Source organism: Lactuca saligna, chromosome 4 (genome assembly GCF_052625555.1).
Source record: "Lactuca saligna cultivar CGN05327 chromosome 4, ASM5262555v1, whole genome shotgun sequence".
Taxonomy (NCBI): Eukaryota; Viridiplantae; Streptophyta; class Magnoliopsida; order Asterales; family Asteraceae; genus Lactuca; species Lactuca saligna.
Genome location: NC_136420.1, coordinates 98,945,161 through 98,971,389, shown reverse-complemented (window position 1 = coordinate 98,971,389; position 26,229 = coordinate 98,945,161). Strand labels below are relative to the sequence as shown.

General features: G+C 38.4%; 1 protein-coding gene across 1 annotated transcript; it reads left to right on the top strand.

Annotated features, from left to right (window-relative positions):
• Positions 1-19,673: 19,673 nt before the first annotated feature.
• On the top strand, positions 19,674-22,422 carry LOC145042461 (rac-like GTP-binding protein 3). Its single transcript, XM_078990891.1, has 8 exons — positions 19,674-19,920; positions 20,912-20,999; positions 21,096-21,205; positions 21,479-21,542; positions 21,634-21,698; positions 21,764-21,829; positions 21,904-21,998; positions 22,176-22,422. The coding sequence occupies exons 1-8, from the start codon at positions 19,816-19,818 to the stop codon at positions 22,213-22,215; spliced, it is 633 nt and encodes a 210-aa protein (XP_078847017.1). The 5' UTR covers positions 19,674-19,815; the 3' UTR covers positions 22,216-22,422.
• The last annotated feature ends 3,807 nt before the right edge of the window (positions 22,423-26,229 follow it).

Genomic DNA, 26,229 nt, shown 5'->3' with positions numbered 1-26,229 from the left:
TATATGGGTGCTCAACCTACCCCTGCTACGCATACCGGGGTGCCTAACCTACCCCTATCAGACATATCGGGGTGTCCAACCTACTCCTGTTAAGGATATCTAAGTGCCCGACCGACCCTGCCAAGCATATCTAGGTGCCCGACCTACCCTCCAGTTTATTTCAACCGGTTATGGGGACTATTTCACCCCTACCAATACCACAAAATAATATAGCATAAACATATTATCAGGCATACTCATAACCCCTTAAGGTTCAACTTTGATCAAAGTCATAGTCAAGGTCAACATCCGAGTCAAAGTCACCATTATGGTCAAAGTCAACATTCCAAGTTGACCCCTTCAACTCGTCGAGTTCCATAAATCATGAAATCTTGAAATTGCGATCCAACTCGTTAATCTCTTTCACGAACTCATCGAGTTCCTCCTATCAACAGAATTAGGACTTCTCCAATCAACCCGTCGAGTCCATCCTTGAACTCATCGAGTTCTTCCATTTACAGAATCAGGATACTTCAACCCAACTCGTCGAGTCCTTCAGTTTGTTAAGTTTTCTTAATGTCTTAAGCCATTATTCTTCAAACGTAAGTCCCATATTCCATATCTAGGCTGAATACACATCTAGGAGGTTAAAGTTTCAAACTTTACCCATTAAGACCCATCCTAGAAGAAATAGGCCCTAACCCTAGCTCCAAATGGCTTAGTTCTAACTTCAAAAACCATCGAAACTTCAAGATAAGCCATAGGGTCATAGATCTAGACTCTAGGGACAGTTTGGTCACGTAAAGACCTTAGATCTGAAAGGTTTGCCCACATGGGATGTCCAAGTCCCAAAGACTAACATTCTTTGACCAAAACATGGAGAAAACATCCTAAAACTAGATCTAAGTATACTATAGGCAAGATAGGAGCTTTATACCTTAGATGAACCACAGATGAAGCTCGACTTCTGGATATACTCTCCTCCTACACATCCTTGCTCCTTCTTCAAGATCACAAAGAATGCATAAAAATGAATCAAAACTCTCAAAAGTGATAGCGTTTTGTGGCTAGGGTATGGGACAATGAAGGTTGTAAATGAGGCCATCTTATGGAGGTTAAGGTGTTTAAAAAGGGTGAAAAACCCTTTCATTTTGCCAGTCCTACTCATTGAGTTGAGGCTTCTCAACTTGTTGAGTAGACTTCTTAACTCACATCCTAATCCATACCTACTCAATGAGTTTGGGGCCTCCAACTTGTCAAGTTTCTATACAAAAATGAATAAATTATGAATTAAATAAGTACCAGGAACCGGGGGTTACAAGTGATAAATCTTATTTATAGGTTCATACGATGACATTGAACACAAATATAAATCATATTTAACAAGCATAGTAGGTGTAACTCACCTTACAAGATCGTCTAACGAAAACGTAGATACTCCACGAGAAGAACTTCGTCATTGAATCTTTCTTCTGAAAAGATTCTACAACACTTCAACACTCAGCTGATGACATTACTAAAACTACAGAACGAGAAGTCGAATCACGAGGGACCGAAATGCTTAAGGATAAGAGAGAAAGGATCTCGAAAGATACTTGGTGCAAGAAATATGAGAGTCTAAAGCCTCTTATTTATAGAAAACGAATTTCTGAAAAGCACTCTTATAGTTACTTAAACGACTAAATGACCCTTAATAATAATATTTAAATAGATTTACTGATATTTGTATTAAACTAATATTGAAAGTGTTCAATATTTGTCTTATATCGACCTCATCATCAATACCTGTAACGTCATAAAATTCCAAACCAAAAATTTTTCATTTTTACAATCATCAAAACATGGGTAATAAGTTTAGGTTCCAATGTAACAATTTAGTCACAACCGATTACATAACAAAAGATCACAAAATGGTTTCCCCGAGTGTGTGTACGATCACGCCGGCGCCTTCCCACGGTCCTCGCTAGTACCTGAAACAGATAACACAACAACTGTAAGCATAAATGCTTAGTGAGTTCCCCAAAATACAACCTACGCACGTACGCCTTTCCAGGCCTTGACCTTCCGGTCCATGTGTCTCAGGGGACTTCCGTCCCAACTGGGTAAACCTTCCGGTCCTACCCACATCAAACTTAGAGTCCATATGACCATGCCTTCCGGCCCATAACATGTTGCCTTCCGGCCCAAATCAAGCATATCATACATGGCACATATAACGAATAACGTAACACACATAAGGCATATATCTCATATCATATTCGACCTTCCGGTCACACAGTCAAAACCCTTCCAGGTACAGTATAGTGAGAAGACTCACCTCGTATGCCTCGCTAAGTCGCTAACCGTGAATCCTGGAATCACTCGTGCTCGAACCCTCGAGCTGTAATCCTCCTATGATATCATGAATCTATAATTAGTACTTGTACCACTATGATTGACCATCCATATCAAGTCAACACAGGTTGACTTGGTCAACAGTCTTTGGTCAATTTGGACCGGACTCGGCGAGTGCACTATAGTGACTCGGCGAGTCTACGCGTTTTAACCAACTCTCAAAGATTTTCCCTTTGACTCGTCGAGTACTCCCCCGACTCGACGAGTTCCACCTGGGCCTGAATCACGGGGCCACCGCGACTCAACTCGCCGAGTCGCAAGGACAACTCAGCGAGTCCCAACTTGACTCGGTCCACCTGTCAAAACCTTTCCAACTCTCTGCGACTCACTGAGTCACCCACAACTCGGTCAGGATTACACACTGGGTGGTCTCAAGGACAATCTTCAAGCGACTCGTCGAGTCTGTTCTTCAGACTCGGCGAGTCCATGCCATGCACCAGCTAAAACTGGCTTTTGCGGTCACATCCGTTCCATACACACATAGATCTGGCCTTCCCAAGCTTATTCATCACGTAAAGTCCCAGTCTTGGTCGCCATGCAATGCATACAAGGCTTATTTTGGAGAAACAACCTCTAATATGGCAACCCTAGCTTCTAACTCAAAAGAATGGACATAAAGCTTGTCATATGGGGTCTCCTGGACCTGCTAAGGTCCAGATCTAGGTTCCATATCTCCATGGGACCTTTCATACTTCCAATTTAAGCCAAGAAATGCAAGAAGAAACCCTAGATTTGACACATCAACCCAAAATACGAAGTTTGGCTCTGAAAGTTACCTCAAGAAGGCTCCCTTGATGAAATAGCAACACATCCAAGCTCCCCAACTCTTCAAGCTTGATCCCCTCCCTCCTTTCTTGCAATAACACACAAAATGATGAACAAATGGCCTCCAAACACACTCACAAGGGCTCACAGTCGTATGGGTGATCTTAGGGTTCAAGGTGGCCGCAAATGAAGGCTATAAGGTCCTTTAAATAGGGCTTAGGACCGGGAAATTAGGGTTTCATTAAACAGTGTGGACTCGCTGAGTCCGGACGCGAACCTCCACCCAAAACCGCGACCCGACTCGGCGAGTTCGACCTCCAACTCGCCGAGTCCCCTCACAGAATATCAAAAATATGAAAATGAAGGTACCTGGGGATCCAGGCTGTTACAATACCTTTCTAATGACTATATGTATGTGTATACACACACACATACACACACACACACACACATATATATATATATATATATATATATATATATATATATATGTGTGTGTGTGTGTGTACACACACACACCCACACAAATACTTTATTTTACTGCATAAATATTCCTTTATAATTATTTGAAGCTACATAGGGTAACAAATGAAAACTTGTTAAAAGTGTAAAGGTGTAATATATACTTCTATATATTATTAAAGAATTTTAATGATCGTCGAAAATATGTTCGTGTGGAGCAGAGTGTCGGTTTGTGTTGGAACCTGAAAGTGAACCTCTAGCAATCACAATCCTTCTTGAAGATCCGAAGTCAGTCAAAATTTTGAAATGGATGGTACTCCGAAATCAGTTTTTGTGTCCGGACTTGAAGACCTTTTCTGGATGTGAAATTCAATTGAAGTCATTCTAGAATGTATGTCATGTCTGGAATGCTAGCTTGTCTAAATCATTTCCTTATCTAAGTGTATTAATTATCTTTGTCATTTAGCATGATTTAACATGTCGTAGGACTTAGTCTTTTTTTGTCAAACAGGATAATCAGAGTGTCAGAAGTAACTCCATTGTCCAGTCCTATGTATGTAATCGGTTAGTACCATGTATAATGTACTCCTATTTATAGGAGCTTTCAATGTTAAATCAGTGACTGGTTATTCAAACTCTCTAAGTTTCATTTCAACTATCTTCACCATATATTCTCTTCAAATCACTTTCAAAAAATTCTTCTTGTTCATCATTTATTTATCTTTACCTTGATTATATATTTTACTCTTCATTTATGACTTGAATACTTTGGTGAATGCATTAAATCAGACTTGAATGGTCATGCCAGACTTAACTGGAAAATATCTTAGCAAGCAGACATTGATCTTAAGCACTAGCTCGAGGTTTGAGTTTTCATTGCTTGTCCCTGCGCATCCAATTGTTTGTTCTCACAATTTTGGAACATGTTATTTTCTCTTTATCTTTATATAATTGTATATTTCGCATACGAACTCCATTTTCGACATTCTTTATATGCACAACTTCGTAATTTCGTGTGCTACAACTTTCATTTAGATTAAGTTGGCTAAAACGAAGTGTATTAACACTTAGATTTTCTGAAACATCCCAAAAATACAATACCAAAATTTTGTTTTTAAATCATTATTAAAACCATAAATATCATTATCATAATATAAAATCATAAACATATATCTCAAAATATCATAATATATGTCAACATATCAAAATCTCATATCAAATATCATAGTAAATCTCCCAGACTAGAAAACTGTGGTGTGTGCCATGCGATCATCCCGAGCCCTTCCCTTTGCTAGCTGAAGTACTTGAAACCAAACTGAAAATTGTAAGCATGAAGCTTAGTGAGCTCCCCCGAACTACAATATACCATACAATAACACATATTGGGCCTTGCCCACTGCATCGGGCCCCGCCTGACATCGGACCGAAGTCCGGTATACATATATCATAACAACAACATGTAACACATAAAAATATAACATGTAACATGTAAAGCTTCCTAGGGCTTGCCCCGGTATCGAACCAAAGTCCGGAGCATATAACACATAACATATAAGCTATATCTTCATCAGGCTTGCCCCGACATCGGATCAAAGTCTGGAACACACCAAAAATACATGCAAGAATCACGAAGACATCAAGCATACAACATTCCTCGGGCTTGCCCCGACATCAGACCGATGTCTGGTACATATTTGCATCGGGCTAACCCTGACATCAGCCCTAATCCCGACATGTACTAACATACATAAATGGGCCAACATTGTTGCCATCGATCCATTCCTACTGGAGGAAAACTCACCTCGCAAAGCTTCCTGTAAAATATCGTGGTGAGGAATATTTGCTAGCTGCTCTAAAGACTCCCGACTATAAAATCAAAATAATACTTAGTCAAGATCTGATAATCCTTCACATGATAAAATGACAAATTTACCCTTGGTCAAAGTTAACGCTCTAGTTAAAGTCAAAGCTAGGGTCAACTCCCAGTCAACCCAGATCGTTGACTTATCTCCTAACTTCTCGAGTTCTATGCTATCCAGTTTCCTGATAACTGAGTCAACTCATCGAGCCCCTTTATAGACTCGTTGACATCCATCTTGTACAGAATCGGGACATAACGAGTCAACTCGTCGAGTCCCTTCACAGACTCAACGAGTTCTTTAGTTTCGTAGTCTTAACCACGCCCATCTAGCTGAATCACCTCCTAACTCAACGGGTTCACTCAGAATCAGAGAAGGTTGGGGGAACCACGACTCGACTTTTCGAGTTGTATGAAGAACTCGTCGAGTCCCCCAAATGAAAAATCCATACAGTCGACTTTAATCAGTTTCAACGCTTCTAACTCACTGATATGGATTCCTTAGGCTAGCATTATACGTAAAGTTCCTAACTTTATGTGCATGCATGGTGTTATGAGGCTAAAACACCAATATCAAGCAAAAATAGAGGTCTACATCATCGAGTAGGGCCATGGTTGAATAAAGGCGGAAACTTTAAGCTTCTAGAGCTCAAGAGTGCCCAGATCTAAAGTTGTTACTTCACCAAGAGTCCAAATCTCAGAAATGACCTTGGAAAGGGTCCAAAAGTGACAACATGCAAGCCTAGAAGAAGATCTACGTGAAAAGAAGCCAAGGTATAAGATTTATACCTCCAAAGGGTCTAAAATGCAACAAAAGCTCTGGATCCACTGTCTTTTCTTGAATCACCAAGGGTTTCCTTCCTTCTCCTCAAATCACACAAATAGCAACAAAAAGCTTAAGAACACTCAAGGGCTTATTAGGGATATGAGAGTAGGATTTGGAGGTGATAGAGGCTAGCGTGGAGGCCTGTTATGATGCTTAAATAGGGTGCAAACCCTAAAGATTAGGGTTTCCTCCTGACAGACCTACTCGTCGATTCAAGGCACTCGACTCGTCGAGTAGACCACTTAAATTTTGCATCAAAACTGGCATCTACTCGACGAGTTAGGGCCACCAACTTGTCGAGTAGCTCTTATAAAGTAAATACTTAAATAAATTAAATGTGTACCAGGAATGGGACATTACAATTTTTCCCCACTTGTCTTAGATTTCATCCTCAAAGTATGATGTGCTGCGACTGCACCTTCACTAGCTCGACCCTCTTGTTCCTCAACTCCTTCGTCTTGCGATCCATAATCATCACCGGTCTCTATTGTAATTCAGGCTATGATCAACCTGAATATCCTCCAAAGGTACAACCGTCGTGTCATCCACTAAGCACTTTTGTAGCTGGGAAACATGGAAATTGTTGTGGATCTGGCTGAGCTCAGTGGTAAGATCCGGACTGTACGCTACCTTGACCACCCAGTCTATGAATCTGAAGGGGCCAATATACCTGGGGCCCAGCTTGCCCCGTTTCAAGAACCATATGACACCCTTCCAGGGTGACACCTTCAGGAGGACCACGTCGCCCTCCCAAAACTCTAGGTCTGAATGCCGCTTGTCGTCGTAGTTCTTCTGCTGACTCTGAGCAGTCTGAAGCCTACTTCGGACCTGCTAGATTCACTTTGTGGTCTTGAATACTACCTCCGTAGTCCCCATGACCCTCTGACTAACCTCAACCCCAATAGATTAGGGTCCTACACTTCCTCCCATAGAGCATCTCGAAGGGAGGCTGATCTATACTGGTGTGATAATTGTTGTTATACGGAAATTTCGCTAACGGAAGGTACATATCCCAACTGCCACTGAAATCCAAAACACATGCATGAAGTATGTCCTTGAGATTCTGAATCATCCTATCGCTCTGTCCGTCTGTCTAGGAGTGGAAAGCAGTGCTGAAATGGAGACGAGTACCCATCTCGTCGTGAAACCGCTTCCAAAATCTAGAAGTAAAACGAACATCTCGGTCTGACACCACTGAGACAAGTACTCCATGTCGTGCCACTACCTCTCGTATGTAAATCTCGGCTAACTTATCGACCGAGATGCTCTCCAAGATCGGTATGAAGTGGGTGCTCTTGGTCAACCGATCCACGATGACCCAAATCGCATCAACCCCACATGCGGTCCTGGGAAGCTTAGTGTTAAAATTCATAGTAATATCCTCCTATTTCCACACGGGGATGTCTAACGGCTGCATCTTGCCATGAGGCCTCTGGTGCTCTGCCTTGACGTTCCTGCAGGTCAGGCATCTCTCTACATACCAGGCTACATCTCGCTTTATGCAGGGTCACCAGTAATTGGGTCGAAGATCTCTGTAAATCTTCGTCGCCCTGGAATGGATAGAGAACCTGGACTTGTAGGCCTCGTCCATAAGTATCTTCCGTACTCCGCCCCAGTATAGTACCAGACCCTCCCATGCAGGGACAATAACCCACGACTATCATAATCAAAGGAGGCCACCTGGCCCATAATCCGTTTGCACTTCCGGCACTTCTCCTACAGGCCCTCGACCTAGGTCTCTTGGATCTACTCCAGCAATGGAGTAATCACTATTATCCTCAAACAGATGTCTCTGATCAGGGCTGCTACCTCCTTTTGGCTCAGGGCATCGGCCACTACGTTGGCCTTCCCCGGGTGGTAAAGGATCTCACAATCGTAGTCCTTCACCACATTTAACCACCGACACTTCCTCATGTTTAGATTTGGCTGATCCATGAGGTACCTCAAACTCTTGTGGTTTGTGTAAATGGTACAACAGACCCCATAGAGGTAGTGTTTCCAAATCTTGAGGGGGGAATACCACAACCCCCAGCTCTAAATCGTGCATCGGATATTTAACCTCGTGACGCTTCAGCTGTCTCGAGGCATAAGCTATCACATGACCCCGCTGCATCAACACTGCTCCCATGCCTGTGATCAAAGCATCATAGTAAACTACAAAGTCATCTATACCCTCTGGCAGAGTGAGAATCGGTGCCTCGCATAACTACTGCCTAAGCATCTACCACCGACTTCTTGGTCAATCGACTCAATGGAACTGTAATTTTGGAGATGTCCTGAATAAATCTCCTGTAATACCCTGCCAGTCCTAGGAAACACTGAATCTCAATTAAAGACCTCGGAATCTCCCACTGCATCACAACCTCTATCTTGGCTGGATCAACCAAAATACCCTTCTGGTTGACAAGATTCCCAAGGAACTGCACCTCGTGCAACCAGAACTCACACTTGGTGAACTTCGCAAAAAGCTTCTCCCTCTTCGGTGTCTCCAGCACCTCCCTCAGGTGCTCCTCATTCTGGTCCTGAGTTTTGGAGTAAACCAAGATGTCGTCAATGAAGGCTATTACACATCGACCCAGCATCAGTCTGCACACGCGGTTCATGAGATCCATGAACGTAGTTGGGGCATTGGTGAGCCTAAATGGCATCACCACAAACTCATAATGACCATAGCGAGTCCTAAAATCGGTCTTCTACACATCATCTTCCCTTACTCACATCTGGTGATACGTTAACCGTAAATTAATCTTGTAAAACCAAGATGATCCCTGAAGGTGGTCAAACAAATCATCAATCCTCGGAAGTAGGTAATGGTTCTTCACTGTTACCTTGTTCTGCTCCCGGCAGTCTATGTACATGCGATGTCACCCATCCTTCTTCTTCACAAATAGGATTGGGCCTCCCCATGGTGAATTTCTAGGCCTGATAAAACCCTTGTCTAATAGCTCTTGCAGCTGCGTAGACAACTCCTGCATCTCAAGAGGAGCCAACTGATATGGTGCCTTGGCTATTAGAGCTGCACCAAGGACAAGTTCAATCCTAAACTCAACCTGTCTCTCTGGAAGTATCCCATGTAAATCCTCTGAGAACATGTCTGGGTACTCTCACACTATCGGTAAATTGCTTACTGTCGTCGTACCCTTATCCTGGGTATCCATGACATAGGCGATGTATCCTACGCAACCCTGCTGAAGGTGGCTCCTTGCCCCCGCTACTGAACAGAGATTTGGTTCATGCTATGGCCTTTCGCTTTGGATTACTAACCCTCCCCCACTAAGAGTGTGAACCCTCACTAGTTGTTGCTCATAATCAATCATTGCCCCATTGGGGCTCAACCAATCCATACCCACTATAACCTTATTCCCACGCGGGGGAATAGGAACTAGATCTACTGAAAACTACTGTTCGAATAACTAAAGAGTAAATCCTCGGTGAACCCTAGCAACTCTAACAGTCCTATCATCTGCTATCTCAATATCAAGTGGGCAATCCAGCTCCCCCGGAGCTCCTGTATATTGCTTGCTGAGCGCAAGCGACACAAAAGATTAGGTGGCACCTGAATCAAACAACATCAAAGTTGATATATCGTTCACTAAGAACGATCCTATAAAAAAATGCAAACATAAGTAACAATCGATATCAAATAAGAGATAATAGAAAGATGCATACCCGTCACCACGTCGGGAGCTGATCGTGCCTCTTCGGCTGTCAACTGAAAAGCACTGCTCTTCGCCATAGGCGTCTCACCCCGGCCCTGACGGCCTTCCATAATCCTCAATGTTGTAGGGGCGAGTGCTACCACCTGCTCTGCAGTTGCTAAACTCGGGAACCGGGACCACTTGTTTCCCATCTTATTGCACTGAAATCAAATCAGATCTAATGTTATCGTGGTGGTGGTAGTATTCATACAATCCCTGCTCATATGCCTAGTTCGGCCACACTTGAAGCAGCCTGAATTCCCTTCTTTGTATGTCCCCTCGTGCACCTTGCCGCATTTGACACAACGGCTCCAGCTCTATTGGCTCTTAGGTCTATGGTCTGATACCTTGGGCTTATTGCCCGAGCTCCCTGCATGAACCCCCTCGGGTTTCCTCTAGTGTCTTGCAGCTGGAGCGGCTCACAAACTGACGGATATCACTCCACAACATTTCATGGTATCGGGCCTTTTTCATCTCCTCGCCTGCCATATACTGCGGAACGAGGAGGACCCTCTCCCTGAACATCACAGTAATCTTAGTCGCCATCTCGGTCGTCTGTTGGAGATCCTGGAACTCCCTAGCCAGCTGTTGCACCTCTATCACGGGTGCAAACTCGGCCCAAAACCTGGTGGTAAAGTCACTCCAAGTTATCGTGTCAAGAGCTCCATCATCACCAATGGCATGCCCGACCTCCTCCCACCATTCACGTGCCCTGTCCTTCAGGAGACAGGACAGAAGTCTAACCTAGTCCCCCTTGGGACATCTGCTAGTGCGGAATGCGTTGGCGACATCTGCCAACCATCTAGTACACGCGATAGGGTCCCGAGCCTCATGGTAGTTGGGAGCTCCACAAGCTCTAAACTCCCTGAGAGTCAGTGTGCGCGACCCAATCATGGTCGCTACCTCAGTGATGCGTTGGCAACATCTGCCAACCATCTAGTACACGCGATAGGGTCCCGAGCCTCATGGTAGTTGGGAGCTCCACAAGCTCTAAACTCCCTGAGAGTCAGTGTGCGCGACCCAATCATGGTCGCTACCTCAGTGCAGAAAGCACTCAATCTCTCGTCCAAAAGCTCTACAATGCCCTCCTTGATCATGTAGAAGATCACATGAGTCTGGTCTAGTATGTTTCACGTGATCTCCGAGGAGATGAACTCCCTAGTCTGCTCGTCTAGCTGCTCAGCTCCAGATCCTGAGCCTGATCCCTCACCGGAAACCGAAATGCCAACTGCTGGTCTATGACATAAAACCACCATTCTGAAAAAGCACATCACAACAAACATCAGAATACTAAACATAACTCAATGGATCACATACAATACAAGTTCCCTAGATTCATCTCAACCTTCCTTGATTCGAGTATAGATCATCTGCTTTCAGTAGTACGGGCCCATACTACCTTCCACGTCTATCCATACTTTCCTCAAGAACCGCCTTGACTCCACCAACTCCCTTCTACTACTACTGCTTCATGCGCTGTTCTCATTCTAGGCTTGCCCTAGGGTAATCACCATCCTACTCTCCTCCATCAGCTGCATAATAAATCCCTGCTTTCTTTCCCTAACTAGCTCGCGAATACTATTACATATCACTCAGACTAGATAATTCTTCGAATGAGAGATCCTACCCTACAACAGTTGGACTCAAACAAGAGCTGTGAAATAGAGCTAGACCTAACCTTCTGAAATTATTTAGTCTTTGCAATGTGTAACTTAAAATATTCATTTAATAGTTAGTAAAAGATAGCTAGAACTCTTAAAAGCACAAAGCAAGCTACATTCGAGCATTGAGTACAAATAACCAACATATACTAATCAGGCTATCGTACTGCCTAATCCGTACTACGGGTGTTGATGGAGCGGTTCGGTTCAGATAGTAATAAAATTGTGAACCGTCACCACGAGGCGGGTACTTCATGTGCACTAACCGAAACCGAACCGAGTTAACAAAAAAAAACCGAACCGAACCGAATCGTATAAAGGCGTGTAACCACGGTTCGGTTCATGGGTACATTGTAATTGGTATAATAAATATAAAAATAAAAATACAAGAAAACATAACGTAGAAGTGTAAAACTAGAATTGCCGATCATTATTTTTGTTTGGGATATGACTAAAAGTTCAATGGAAATGAATAATATTTTTTTAATATATATATATATATATATATATATATATATATATATATATATATATATATATATATATATATATATATATAGAGAGAGAGAGAGAGAGATAGAGAGAGAGAGAGCTAGGTTCAAATGTTTTTAACAACTATTGTGTGTATGAATGCACCAATAGGAATTTAGAAAAAAATAAATAATTAAATAAATCAGTTAACGGTATTATAGTAATCTTTGCTAGTTAATTATGGAAGATAATTAATATTTCTGATTTCACTCAAGAATCAAAGATAAATTTAGAGCATTAGCCCTAAATCGTACTCAATATCGTTTCTAATTCACCGCTTCTTCTTCTTCTTCTTCTACAATCAATCATCAGCTCCACTGTCTCTTCTCATGATTCAAGTGAATCGATTACCCTCTTGATTGTTACCACTGTGTGATCAGTCGTCGTTTTCAGATTTAATGGAAGGAAACCCTAACTCTCCCTGCTTTGCGATTTTTCGATTCACTAACCAGGTAATTATTTTATAGTTTCTAGGGTTGTAATTTCCTTCGTCATCTATAATTATAAGATTTTTTTTAATTAATTTATTGCCTTCTCATTCACTATTTTCGTCCATTGGAGAATTAATCCAAAACAATAAAGGATCGACTAATATTTGTTTAAATGACGTTGAACCATTTTTGAGTGAAGCTTTATTTCCATTCTTAAAAGTTTGTGGCCTCATTGTAGATTATTTCTTCACTGTATGCTTAATATCTATATACATGTGGCTATATCTACGATATGCATCTTTTTTCCTTCTTGTGAACACATATTTATTACATTAAATTAATCCTTTAATAAAGCATTGATTTGATCCTTAATCAACTTTAACTTTGTTTTTACATATACTGTGAGTAATTAAACCCTATAACTTTTGATGTTTTGTTTCTTTGGTTTTTTACAATTAACATATTTGTGATCGATATTGTGTGTTTGATTGTTTTGATTCATTCGTCTTTAGTATAGAATAATTTGAATTTATTCTTAATTAACTACTTTTTGTTGTTGTAGACGATTTCATTTTCACTGATTAAGTTAAATTTTTTTATTCCATGTGAGTTAATTAAAGGGGTATGTGTGCAAGTGTGTTCACAATTTCTAAGGCTACAGAATTGTGAATTGATTTTTAGCATAATTTTTTGTTTTTCTTAGCATCTTCTTCAATTTACTGTTTATATATCTTCATTAAATTTTTTTGTTTAATGGATTATGAAACTAATTTTGATTATAACAAGTTTCTCACAGAATGTTATCATCATATAGTAAGATTTGAAGGTAATTATTCTTATAGAATGAGCCATTCCGACAGAATATACTGAAAAGTTATACTAATTTAAAGTTGATTATGTTATTTTTCGTTTTGATATTTTTCCAATAGAATGCATACGGTAACTGAATCTTGAATTCAAATTCTATTGGGATTCCAATTCTGTTGGAATGAAATATGTATATTTATTATAGTTTTTATTCTCTTAGAAACCGAACACAGGAGGTATAGCCTCCCGTATAACCCATTCACTTTGCAAACTTTATTAATTAAAATGAACCCTCATCTATGAACTTTTCATCCAATTGCTTTTTGATTTTCATTTTGAATCAGGAATTCCAATTCTGTTGGAATAGAATATGGATTAATTGTTTTATTCTATTTAGTGCACTAAATTTTTTAATATTTTGAAAGTTGATTATGTTTTCCTTGTGAATTTAGGTTTTGAAGATGTTGCCATTAATGTGGAAAATGAAGAAAACATGGAGAATGATATTTGTATTCTAACAGAATGTATTCTGTCAGAATTTATAAATTGTTTCTTAGAAATAATATTCTTTCGAAATATTATTATTAGTCATAATTTTTTTAGAATGATTGTAATAATTCTTTATAGTCTTTTTCTTTACCGATGAATGTAAATAGTGATTCTTAAAAAATAAAATATGTATTCTTTAGAAAATGTTATTCTTGATAATATCTTGTATAATTCTTTAAGCATATTTAATATAAAAAGTATATTAAATGAAACAATATTCTGGAAGAATAAAACCGTAATATGTTTATTAGTTTATTGTTGACTTTTTTGTCATTCTGACAGAATAAAATCAGTTATTATTAAAAGTAATATTAAATTTTGAATTAGAATTAATTTAAAAAAATCTTATTAAAAGTAATATTAAAATTTGAATTAGAATTAATTTAAAAAATTCTGATTTTTTAAAAATAAGGGAATTAATGATCCCTTAAAATCCGAAAATTTCCTTTTTTAAAGTAGGTTAATTGACCAAAATACCCTTTTACTAAAATTTGTATGATGATAGGATACATGCTACCCTATTGTAATATCATAGACTATCATATCATGATTGTTGATTCTATTCATCCAGTGGTCCAGATCTGTGCATTCTGGCACACAATAGTTACTACAAACAATATAACCTAACCCTATATATATATATATATATATATATATATATATATATATATATATATATATATATATATATATATATATATATATCAAACGGTTCGGTTCGGTTATCCGCGGATACCTAAGTATCCAAACCAAAACCGACCCGTTGATATCCGGTTTTTTCGGTTTCGGGTTTTTTATGTTTCAGTTTCGGTTTTTTTCGGTTTCGGAATGGCCAGTTCAACTCGGTTTTTCGGTTTTGCGGTTTTTTTGCACACCCCTAATTCATACTAGCATGCAGTTCATAAAGTTGATACACATATAACAGTCACATAAGGCATCCTTCCTAGATTCTTAGTCCTAATCTAGCATGCTGTTATAAAAAACTGATAAAAATATCATAACATAAACTTGTATGTGTAATTTGGGAGTAGTTACTTAAGCTCGGCTGATTGCATGCACCACACCCTTTTCTCTTGTTCAAAACCCTTTTCTTTTTACTTTTTCTAAAATTATTTTCTTTTCTGAAGAATCCTTTATACAAATGGTTTTTCGTTTGAAAATTCTATACCAATTCCTTAGTTTGAGTTCAAACACAACCGCAAGTTTGCCCGAATCCCTCAAACCAAGGCTCTGATACCAACTTGAAACATCCCAAAAATACAGTCCAAAAATTTCGTTTTTAAATCATTATTAAAATCATAAATATCATTACCATAATATAAAATCATAAACCATGTATCTCAAAATATCATAATATCTATCAACATATCAAATATTAGAGTAAATCTCCCAGTCTAGAAAATTGTGGTGTGTGTCATGCGATCATCCCGAGCACTTCCCTTTGCTAGCTGAAGTACCTAAAACCAAACTGAAAACTATAAGAACGAAGCTTAGTAAGCTCCCCCAAACTACAACATACCATACAATAACACATAATAACACATATTGGGCCTTGCCCACTGCATCGGACCCCGCCCGACATCGGACGAATCCGGCATCGGGCCCCGCCCGACATTAGACCGAAGTCCGATATATATATATATATATATATATATATATATATATATATATATATATATATCATAACAACAACATGTAACATATAAACATATAAACATATAACATATAACATGTAAATCTTCCTCGGGCTTGCCCCGATATCGGACCGAAGTCTGAAACACATAACACATAACATATAAGCTATATCTTCATCGGGCTTGCCCCGACATCGGACCGATGTATGGAACACACATACAATACATGCAAGAATCACGAAGACATTAAGCATACAACATTCCTCGGGGTTGCCCCGACATCGGATCGAGGTCCGGTACATATAAGCTACATCGGACTAACCCCAGCATTGAGCCTAAGCCTGGCATATACTAACATACATAAACGGGTCAGCATTGGTACCTTCGACCCATTCCTATTGGAGGAAAACTCACCTTGCAAAGCTGTCTGTAAAATCTCGCAGTGAGGAATATCTGGTAGTTGCTCCAAAGACTCCCCGACTATAAAATCACAATAATACTTAGTCAAGATCCGATAATCCTTCATAGGATAAAATGACCAATTTACCTTTAGTCAAAATGAACGCTCTAGTCAAAGTCAAAGCTAGGGTCAACTCCCAGTCAATCCAACTCGTTGAGTTCGATTGTAACATCTGTTATGTTTTCTTCAGTATATGTATTTTTCTCTGGGACTCGATGAGTTGGATGATCAACTCGTCGATTAGGTACGTGGCTGCGGACATTCTAAGTAACTGACTCGACGAGTCGGGAGACTGACTCGGCGAGTAGGTGTTGGTTAAGTGAAACCCTAAATCTGAGGGTTTGCACCCTATATAAACAACTTAACTCAGCCTCCCTTGTCCTTAACACTATCTTGAAAGTTTCATATCGAACCCTAGCTGTTTGTGTGTGAGTTAAGGCCATTTTTGGTGTTCTTGTGTGGATTGTAAAGCTTGGAAGGAAGAAAGGAGCTTGGAAATCGAGTTGGGGCTTGTAGATCCGGAGATCTTACTTCATTTTCAGCAGCTTCAAGGTATAATGCCCCTGTCTTGACTCATCTATGTGTTTATTCATCTTTAGCTTGGGATCTCTATGGATTTCTAAGTCATTTTTCGGATTTGGAAGTGTTGAGTGAGTTTTGACTTCAAATCTGGGCCTTAAGAGGGGTCTCATCGCATAAAGGTGCCAACTTTAGGGCCATGAGAGCCCCATGCACATTGTAGGACACTTTATATGGATTTTTGAGCTAAAAACCCATGCATGTGCATCAAGTTTGGAACTTTACGTATAAAATGGACATTAGGAGGCCATATCTATGGTTTTGGTGTGTTAGACCTCATTTAAATTGATTGTAAAGATACCGATAAAGGTTACCAGTTGAAAGATACCGATGAAGGTGACCGATTGAAAGATACCGACGATATTGTATGGTATGTGGTATGATGGGGGAACTCACTAAGCTTCGTGCTTACAGTTTTGGTTTTGGTTTCAGGTACCTCTTCATCGAAGGGGAAAGAGCCGACGGTGTAGCAGCGCATCACACACACACATGTTTCCGCAAGACGTTTTTGGGACTATACTCTGATTTTCAATACTTATGATGTTATGGTTTGAAATACAACATTATGATTTTGTAATGGATGTTTTATTGACAACATTTTGGTAAAATGTTTGTTAAATGCTTTAATTCAAAAATGAAATTTGTGGCCTTGAAAATTGGGTAGTTACATCTATTCTATCCAGTTTCATGATAACTAAGTTAACGCGTCGAGTCCCTTCACAGACTCATCGAGTTCCATCTTGTACAGAATCGGGACAAAACGAGTCAACTCGTCGAGTCCCTTCATAGACTCGACGAGCTCTTTAGTTTCCTAGTCTTAATTACGTCCATCTAGCTGAATCACTTCCTAACTCAACGAGTTCACTCAAAATCAGAGAATTTTGGGGGAACCACGACTCGACTCACTAAGTTGTACGAACAACTCGTCGAGTCCCCCAAATGACAAATCCATAAATCCGACTTTAATCAGTTTCAACGCTTCTAACTCACATATATGGACTATTAGGCTAGCATTACATGTAAAGTTGCTAACTTTACGTGCATGCATGGTGTTATGATGCTAAAACACCAATATCAAACAAAATTAGAGGTCTACATCATCGATTAGGGTCATGGCTGAATAAAGGTGGAAACTTTAAGCTTTTAAAGCTCAAGAGTGCCCAGATCTGGAGTCCTTACTTCACCAAGAGTTCAAATCTCAAAAATGACCTTGGAAATGGTCCAAAAGTGACAACATGCAAGCCTAGAATAAGATGTAAGTGAAAAGAAGCCAATGTATAAGCTTTATACCTCCAAAGGGTCTGAAATGCAACACAAGCTCTGGATCTACTACCTCTTCTTGAATCACCAAGGGTTTCCTTCCTTCTTCTAGCTTCAAATGGAAAGAAAAAGCTTAAGAACACTCAAGGGATGATTAGGGTTTTGAGAGTAAGATGTGGAGGTGATGGAGGCTGGGGTGGAGGCCTGATATGATGCTTAAATAGGGTGCAAACCCTAAAGATTAGGCTTTCCTCCTGATAGGCTTACTCGTCGAGTAGGCCACTTAAATTTCGCGTCCAAACTAGCATCTACTCGACGAGTTAGGGCTACTAACCTGTTGAGTAGCTCTTACAAAATAAATACTAAAATAAATTAAATGTGTTCCAGGAACGGGACGTTACAATTTGATAACTATACATTAATACTGTAAAGTGAAAACGAAGTATTACATAATTGCTAATTTCAAGTATTTCAATAAAGTAGACAGATAATGGAAATTTGAAACAACCTAACCTAATAATAGGACTGAGAGTAGATACTTGTTTCATTATATTGATGCTATTAGAAAAGGGGTCGCCGATAGAGAAGGTATGACCACAAAAAGTCAATGTCGACACCAGTGGGTGGTGTTGGGTCAAGACCTACGTAATAGGATCGATTTTTTTTAATGTTTGATGCTTTCCTTCATCTAATTTTAGCAAACAAACAATATGGATTGGACATTTGGGCTTCTTATTTCATTTTATTAACTTGAGATTAAATGTGAGCTTAAATTTCACTATCGACGTACATTATGGGCAACATTAAACATTTAGTTTGAGACATTTTGTGTTTTGATTTATAAGTTAAGAGTAACCTAATTGTTTTAGGGGTAGTCTATAATTTTTTTTAAGGTAACACCGTAATTAAAATAAAATAGAAAAAAAAATCCAAAAAAACATGTACTACTGGATGAATTTTGAGGGGTATCCTAAGCTCTGTCTATGCTTGAAGGGGATGACCACAATGGCTTGAAGGGGATGACTACAATGGCTTGAAGAGATCGACCATAGTGATTTGCACGTGACAACATGATAGGAGAGAGATCCACAATGATAAGTGTTCATCTTCTTAAAAACATCCTAACCTTTATGAAATAAATGTTAGGATATTTTTAGGAAGATGAGGTGCGGGTAGGTGCAGGTGGTGGGTTTATTTGGGTCTAAGAATAATAACAATTATGAAAATAAAGGTAATTTTGTTGTTGTATTGGGTTAACGGCAAAAAATTAAACTCTAACAAAATATTCAACAAATAAAATCTTTAGGAACGTTATAAGTCGATGAAAAACAAAATAGAGATGAAATATGTAGATTGACCTAAACAACAGAGACAATTTGTGTAATTTAATCCAAAAATCCTATAATAGTATTAAATTTTAAAGAAGCTATGCATTAAACTTATAATTTTAAAAGGAAAATAAAATTTTATTCACAAGTTTTGAAATAAAAACTCTTCTGCAATAGTTTCTTATACTTTTACTTATTTGATACTAGTTTTTCACAAAAGAAAAAAAAATGTCGATTTAGGATGCTCTAAATTCTTATATGAGAACCTATAGCTTTTACTTTTACTCTTTTTATTTCTTTACAACCACCAAAAAGATATTGAAATTTCATCCATTATTATTTCTAATTTTGTAAATGTAACTAAAGGGAGGAAGTAACGGTTGGTGTAAAGGAGTGTGAAATCATGTGACTCTATTTAGGCTCTCACCTTTTGTCTTTCTTTCACAATACCAAAACACACACAGACACATACAACCATTAAAGTAAACACACACAAAAACCCCTCTTCGATTTCCATCTGTATATTCATTTCTTTATTCTTTCCTTCATCGGATTCTCGTTTCTCAATTGGATTTTTCTTGTGTTCATGTTCCATGGCTGCAAGTGCTTCAAGGTTCATCAAGTGTGTGACTGTTGGTGATGGTGCTGTTGGCAAGACTTGTATGCTTATTTGCTACACCAGCAACAAATTCCCTACTGTAAGTCAGATTATTGGGTTTCTTTTAACTGATTTCCATCTGGGATTTTTCTTAATTTTGCAGCTTTTTTCAAGATTCTTTTCACTTAGGGTTCTGTGTATGATTGATTGTCTGTCTTTCTGTCATGATTTCTTGCTACTTTTGCTTTGGTTTCATCTTTCTTGACTTTGTAGTCTAGTGAATTGGCCTTTTTCAGTTTTTTTTCATATGGGTTATCTTGTTTTTACCATAAAGAATCGAAAAAAGGTGAAACTTTATGCACCATTTAATCAAGATTTCGACCCAAGAATCAAGATTAGCACTTTACTTGAAGTAAATCTCAACTGATTAAACTAATTGGACCTCTCGTTACTTAGGGTTACACACTGTCAGTTATCTTGGCACACAATCCAAGAACCAACGATCTTTATAATTTCCCAGTGATTTATCGAAAAGGGGGTATTTTTAATTTTTAATTTTTAATTTTTTTTAATAAGATTATTGTGAAGAAAAGGATTAAGCATCAACAAAGTCCTTAAAGTCATAAATGGTTAACTACTCCTCGATTTCTTGTAAATTAATTTTGTTGAAACAAATCCTTGCCTGTTTTTTAAAAATTCTGGAAAATTAATTATATGAAATCTGAAAATATTAAATTCGAAATTTAATTTGCGTCACTAGCAAAATTGGTTATTACTACATCGTAGTGATCAAAGCTTGGAACGAATAAACATCCATTATCATATTGACTATAGTTGGAATATCATAATCAAATTTCAACTTTCAAACAATATAAAATGATTGGTATCATTTTAAATTACAATAATGAAGCTTGCTAACAGGCTAACGCATAAACACCCTTTTATATTATCTAATAGGAAGTGTAATGATAAAGATGCTACTCATTTCTTTCGAAACAATTATCATACTTGCAAATATATAAAAATATACAATTATGTTATTTTAATTATATCAAGTAATCCTAATAATGATTTGATGTTAACATAACCAGGACTATGTACCAACTGTATTTGATAACTTCAGTGCAAATGTTGTAGTTGAAAGCACCACAGTAAATTTAGGCCTCTGGGATACAGCTGGTATGCATTTATTCAAACTTCAAATTATTAAATTATCAAGTCCTTTTGTGTTTTCTTAATTTGGGAAATGTTTGTTTCATGAATTTATATAATTAGGACAAGAGGATTACAACCGATTAAGACCCTTGAGTTATCGAGGAGCCGATGTCTTCGTTCTAGCCTTTTCATTGGTCAGTCGAGCCAGCTATGAAAACGTACTTAAAAAGGTGTTTTTACTCAAATGTTAAAAACTCAATTTTCACTTCAATGTGCTTTTGTTACATTAGATTGGATTGGATTGAATTGAACATTCTTTCTTGATGACAAAAGCTAGTCCATGTCCCACCTTTTTTAGTCGGACAAAAATTATAGCTTTTGTCACAGTCCAATCCAATACATACCAAACACAGTAAAATATTGTTTGTTTTGACATGACATATCATATCATGTCAAAACAATCTAATCAGTATCTGATTTTCTATGCTTTATTACTTGATCAGTGGATACCTGAGCTTCAACATTTTGCTCCCGGAGTCCCGGTTGTTCTAGCTGGAACCAAACTCGGTAAATTGCTTTATTCACAATACGCGCAACTAGTTTCTCTACAAAAAAAATGTATAAAAATTCATAATTTGTTTTTTTTAATTATTTTTAGATCTTCGTGAGGATAAACGATATTTAGCAGATCACCCAGGACTAGTCCCCGTAACAACCGCACAGGTACATTTTCTGACACTTTTATTCGCAAATTAATATTTAAATTATAAATTTTACATAATGATCAGGGAGAGGAGCTTCGTAAACAAATGGGCGCTGCATATTACATCGAATGCAGCTCAAAAACTCAACAGGCATGAAAATTTTCAATAAATTTCGTTATTTTAACAATTATCTTTTTTTTAATCATTTTTTTTCTTGAGAACAGAATGTAAAATCCGTTTTTGATGCTGCGATAAGAGTGGTGATCAAACCACAACAACCACCAAAAGAGAAGAAAAAGCCACGACCAGGATGTTTTGTGTTAGTTTCTTCAACTTTTTACAACATAACAAAAAATTAATTAATGCCGTGTCAAAATCGAAAAAAAAAAAAAAAAATGAAAACGCAGTGTCTTTTGTGCCATTTGCCTCTGTTTTGAACCTCATTTATGTGATCATAACTTGAGCTAACTAGTACTTGGTTTTGTTGGGATTGCAGTAACATGTTTTGCAATAAGAAACTTACATGCCTGGGGTAAGACGCATTAAAGATTCATTCAGATTGTAATTTAATGATATCAGATCGGCTGTCATTGTTAGTATATAGGACGCAAGCAGAGAAGTATATTTGTTGGATATATAGATCATATATCCATTTCATTTTTTTTTTTATGTGTGTTTTAACTATAACCATTTTGTAAAAAATCTCAACACTGAATAGGTACTTATAATTCGGTTCTTAGATATATATATATTGTTGTTTCTACAGAGAAAAGCATAGGGTAAGTGACAAAAGGGTGTCCTGAATTTATCGCTGATAAAAGTTTATGTTTCTTGATAAAAACAAAAAATGGTTAACTAAGTGGAGTATTATTACATATACTAGCGGTTAAAATTGATAAACATATGTATTTTTTTTTTTTTTTTTTTTTGTTCTGTTCTGGTTTGGTTCATTTTCAACTTGATAAACATATTTATTGCTTCGTTCAATTAAAAAAGTATACATGTTATCTAGAGGAGGCAGTCGCACATGTTGGACAACAACAAATTGGGAAATAAAAACGAGTAAATTATTTTATATGTTTGGATGGGTTTAGTACTTTAGTCAGCCCTGTCCAAGATCGGGGACAAGTTGGACTTGAATCGGCTTTTCTTCCCCACTTTCTATCCGTGTGATTTCTTTTCTATAAAAACAACCAACTATATTTGCTATTATGTCACATACGTATACGTATATAAAAAAGAGCTCGAAAAAAGACCGGGTTCGAGATCGATGTGAAACCTGTTGAAGGCCACCAATGAGCACCTCTAATCAAACTTATAAAAGGAGATAGAGTTCCTATTGTAGGCTGCATCTAACATAGAGGTGGGCAAAATAACCGGTCCAAAAATAAGGTATATGAACTGAAGAGGTTGAGGACTAGTTCCGGACCGATTAGTCCATCAACAGTCCGGACTAAAAGCCTAATATTGTCCTTAAAAATGAATTCATAGCAGTCCTAGACCACTCCTAAAACCAGCCCCACAACGAACCGTTCCTAGAATGAACCAATCCAATCTTTGAACAGAGTCGTCCAACCGGTCCTAGGCTTCAAAAAGTGAAAACTAGAAGTAAAAGCCTAAGGTTGCGTTTAGTTACGGAAAAACAATTTTCATTTTCCGTTTTTTGTTTTCCTTTTTCGATTTTCGTTTTCCGTTTTCATTTTTCATTGAAAAATTTAGAAAACGCGTTTAGTTAAACTTATTCATTTTTCATTTTCAATTTTAGAAAACTAGAAAACGTGTTTAGATGTGTATTTTTCTATCGGTTTTTATTTTTAGAAAACGGTAATAGTGGTAGGGTATGGGTAGGGCGGTGACGGTAGCGGGTCGACGGCGGTGGTGTTGATGACATGCAATGGTGGTGGCGGCGGCAATTGTGTCAGTGGTCGTGATGGAGGCGGCAACGATGGTGGTGGTGCTAGTGATGGGTTAGTGGTGGTGGTGGTGGTAGGTCGGTGATTGTCGTGGTAGTGTTGGGTGGGTGGGGGTGTGAGTGTGTGCTTGTGTGTATGTATGTGTGTGTTTGTGGGGGTAGGTGTAGGTTTGTGTGTGTGTTTGTGAGGGTGGGGGTGGGGTAGGTGTGGGTTTGTGTGTGTGTGTGGGTGTGTATGTCTGTGAGGGTGGGGGTGGGGGTAGGTGTGAGTTTGTGTGTGTATGTGTGTGGATGTGTGTTTGTGGGGGTGTGGGTGGGTATGTGTATGAGTGTGTTTGTGTGTGTATGGGTGCGTTGGTGGGTATGTATGTGTGTGTGTTTGTGGGTGGATATGTGTATGTGTGTTTGTTGGTGGGCGTGTGTGCAGGTGGGTGTGTGTGTGTGTTTGCGGGTGGGTGTGTGTATGTGTGTGCGGGTGTGTGTGTTTGTGGGTTGGTGTGTGTGCGGGTAGGTGTGTGTGGGGGTGGGTATGTATGTGTGTGTGTGAGGGTGGGTATGTATGTGTGTGTGTGGGTATGTGGGTGAGTGTGTTTGTGTGTGTGTGTGGGTGCGTTGGTAGGTATGTATGTGTGTGTGGGTGGGTGGGTGGGTATGTATGTGGGGGTATGGGTGTGGGTGTGGGTGGGTGTGTGGGTTGGTGTGTGTGTGTGTGCGGGTGGGTGTGTGTAGGGGTGGGTATGTATGTGTGTATGTGTGTGTGTGTGTGGGGGTGTGTGGGGGGGGGGGGGTGTTAAGGTAGGGGTAAGTAGAGGTGGATGAGGTGGAGTGAGTGTGTGTTTATAGTTTAGAAAAATTTTGAAATTAGAAAAATATGGAAAACAATGATTATCAGTTTTCCAAAAATTTCCAACTTCTTTGTAATTTTAGAAAACGGAAAATTTTCATTTTCCGTGAAAAATTTAGAAAAATAGACGTACTAAACGTGTTTTCAAAATTCTTATTTTGTTGGAAAATTTTTCCGAAAAACGATCCATTTTTCTGCAACTAAACGCACCTTAATATTCTTGGAAGCCCATTTAACCAACACGCCTCCAATTAAACAATTATTTTGTTTCAAAACTTTGCTTTTTCTTTACACAATCAATGTTGGACAAGTTCACCTTTCTTTCTTTCTTTCTTTCTTTTTTTTTTTTTTTTTTTTTTTTTTTTTTTTTTTTTTTAATCTCTAATACTAAATTTAATCAACAACTACAAATTATAAATGATATTTCTTATTTTTCACTTATTTGCTTTCGGCAATAACATCACAAATTCATAAAGGCTACGCAAACAAACAGCCATGATCTTTTGATAACCGCTATATATAGTTTTACCTTATAAATATCCATTCATATCCAACCATTTTCTCATCTCAAATTTTGTCTCTTTCTCAAAATGTCTCTAAATTTACAATACAAAGCTTGATGTTTTGAATGAAATTGGTCCTTAAAAAGACCGATCTGAAACCGAACACGAAAAAATCCGAAATTGAACCTGAAAAAAATCCAAATTCAAACCGAAAAGACCGGTATCGAACTAGTTTAAAGTGAAACCGATCTGAATTATAACATCCTCACTCCTAAGTATAAATTTTTAAAGCTTTTATATTCATAATCATAGACCTTGGCTACCCCAACTCGTCGTGTAGAGACTGATCAGGCCGCGTGGTTTATGGAACCAACTCGATGAGTTGGAGGACCCAACTCGACGAGTTGAGGCTGTGTATGGAAACCCTAATATTTAGGGGTTTGCACCCTATTTAAAGGACCTTAAGTCCTTTTTCCAGCCTCCATAGCACCATTCACCTCCAGATACAAACCCTAATCGAGCTAATCTCCTTTTGAGTGTGTGTCAGGCTAAAAGAGTGTGTGTTTGTTGCATTTCTTGAAGAGGCTTGAGGATTGAGAAGCTTGGAACGAGAAGGAGCTTGTGGATCCAACATCTACATCGTTTTGGCATTCTTTTGGAGGTAAAAAGTCATTACCTTGATCATTTTATTGTTAGATCTTTTCATTCAAGAGTTTAGGGTCATTTCTACCTTATTCTTGAAGCATATATGGTTTTGAGCATGATTTGAAATTGTAACTTCAGACCTGGACTCTTCTAGGCCCTCATATACATTAATCCTCAAGCTTTATGAAGCTTTGGCCCTTCTTCATGCCCTAAACCTCTTCCTAAGGCTATTTTTGAGTGTTTTAGCTTCTTGAAGCCTTGCATGCACGAAAAGTTAGCAACTTTACATGGTAACTACACCCTAGGAGCCTACATCTACATTTGGGAGCCTTTTGTAATTAAATGGTGTTTTTGAATGTTTGAAAAAGTTTTAAATTTGCATGAATTTTTATGAATGTTACAAGTTGGAATTAAAGCCTTGTGTAACATCCAAAATTTCAAACCAATTTAAACTTTTAAAAACATATCAAGTTCATCATAACATTGCAACTTGTTTTCAAAATATTGATTATCAGAGTTTTTCCCAGAAACATAAACACAATAGGAGGAGCTGTACGATCATGCCTTGGCCTTGCCTCGATCCCATGAAGTACCTGAAATAATAAACTGAAACTGTAAGCCCGAAAACTTAGTAAGTTACCCCCAA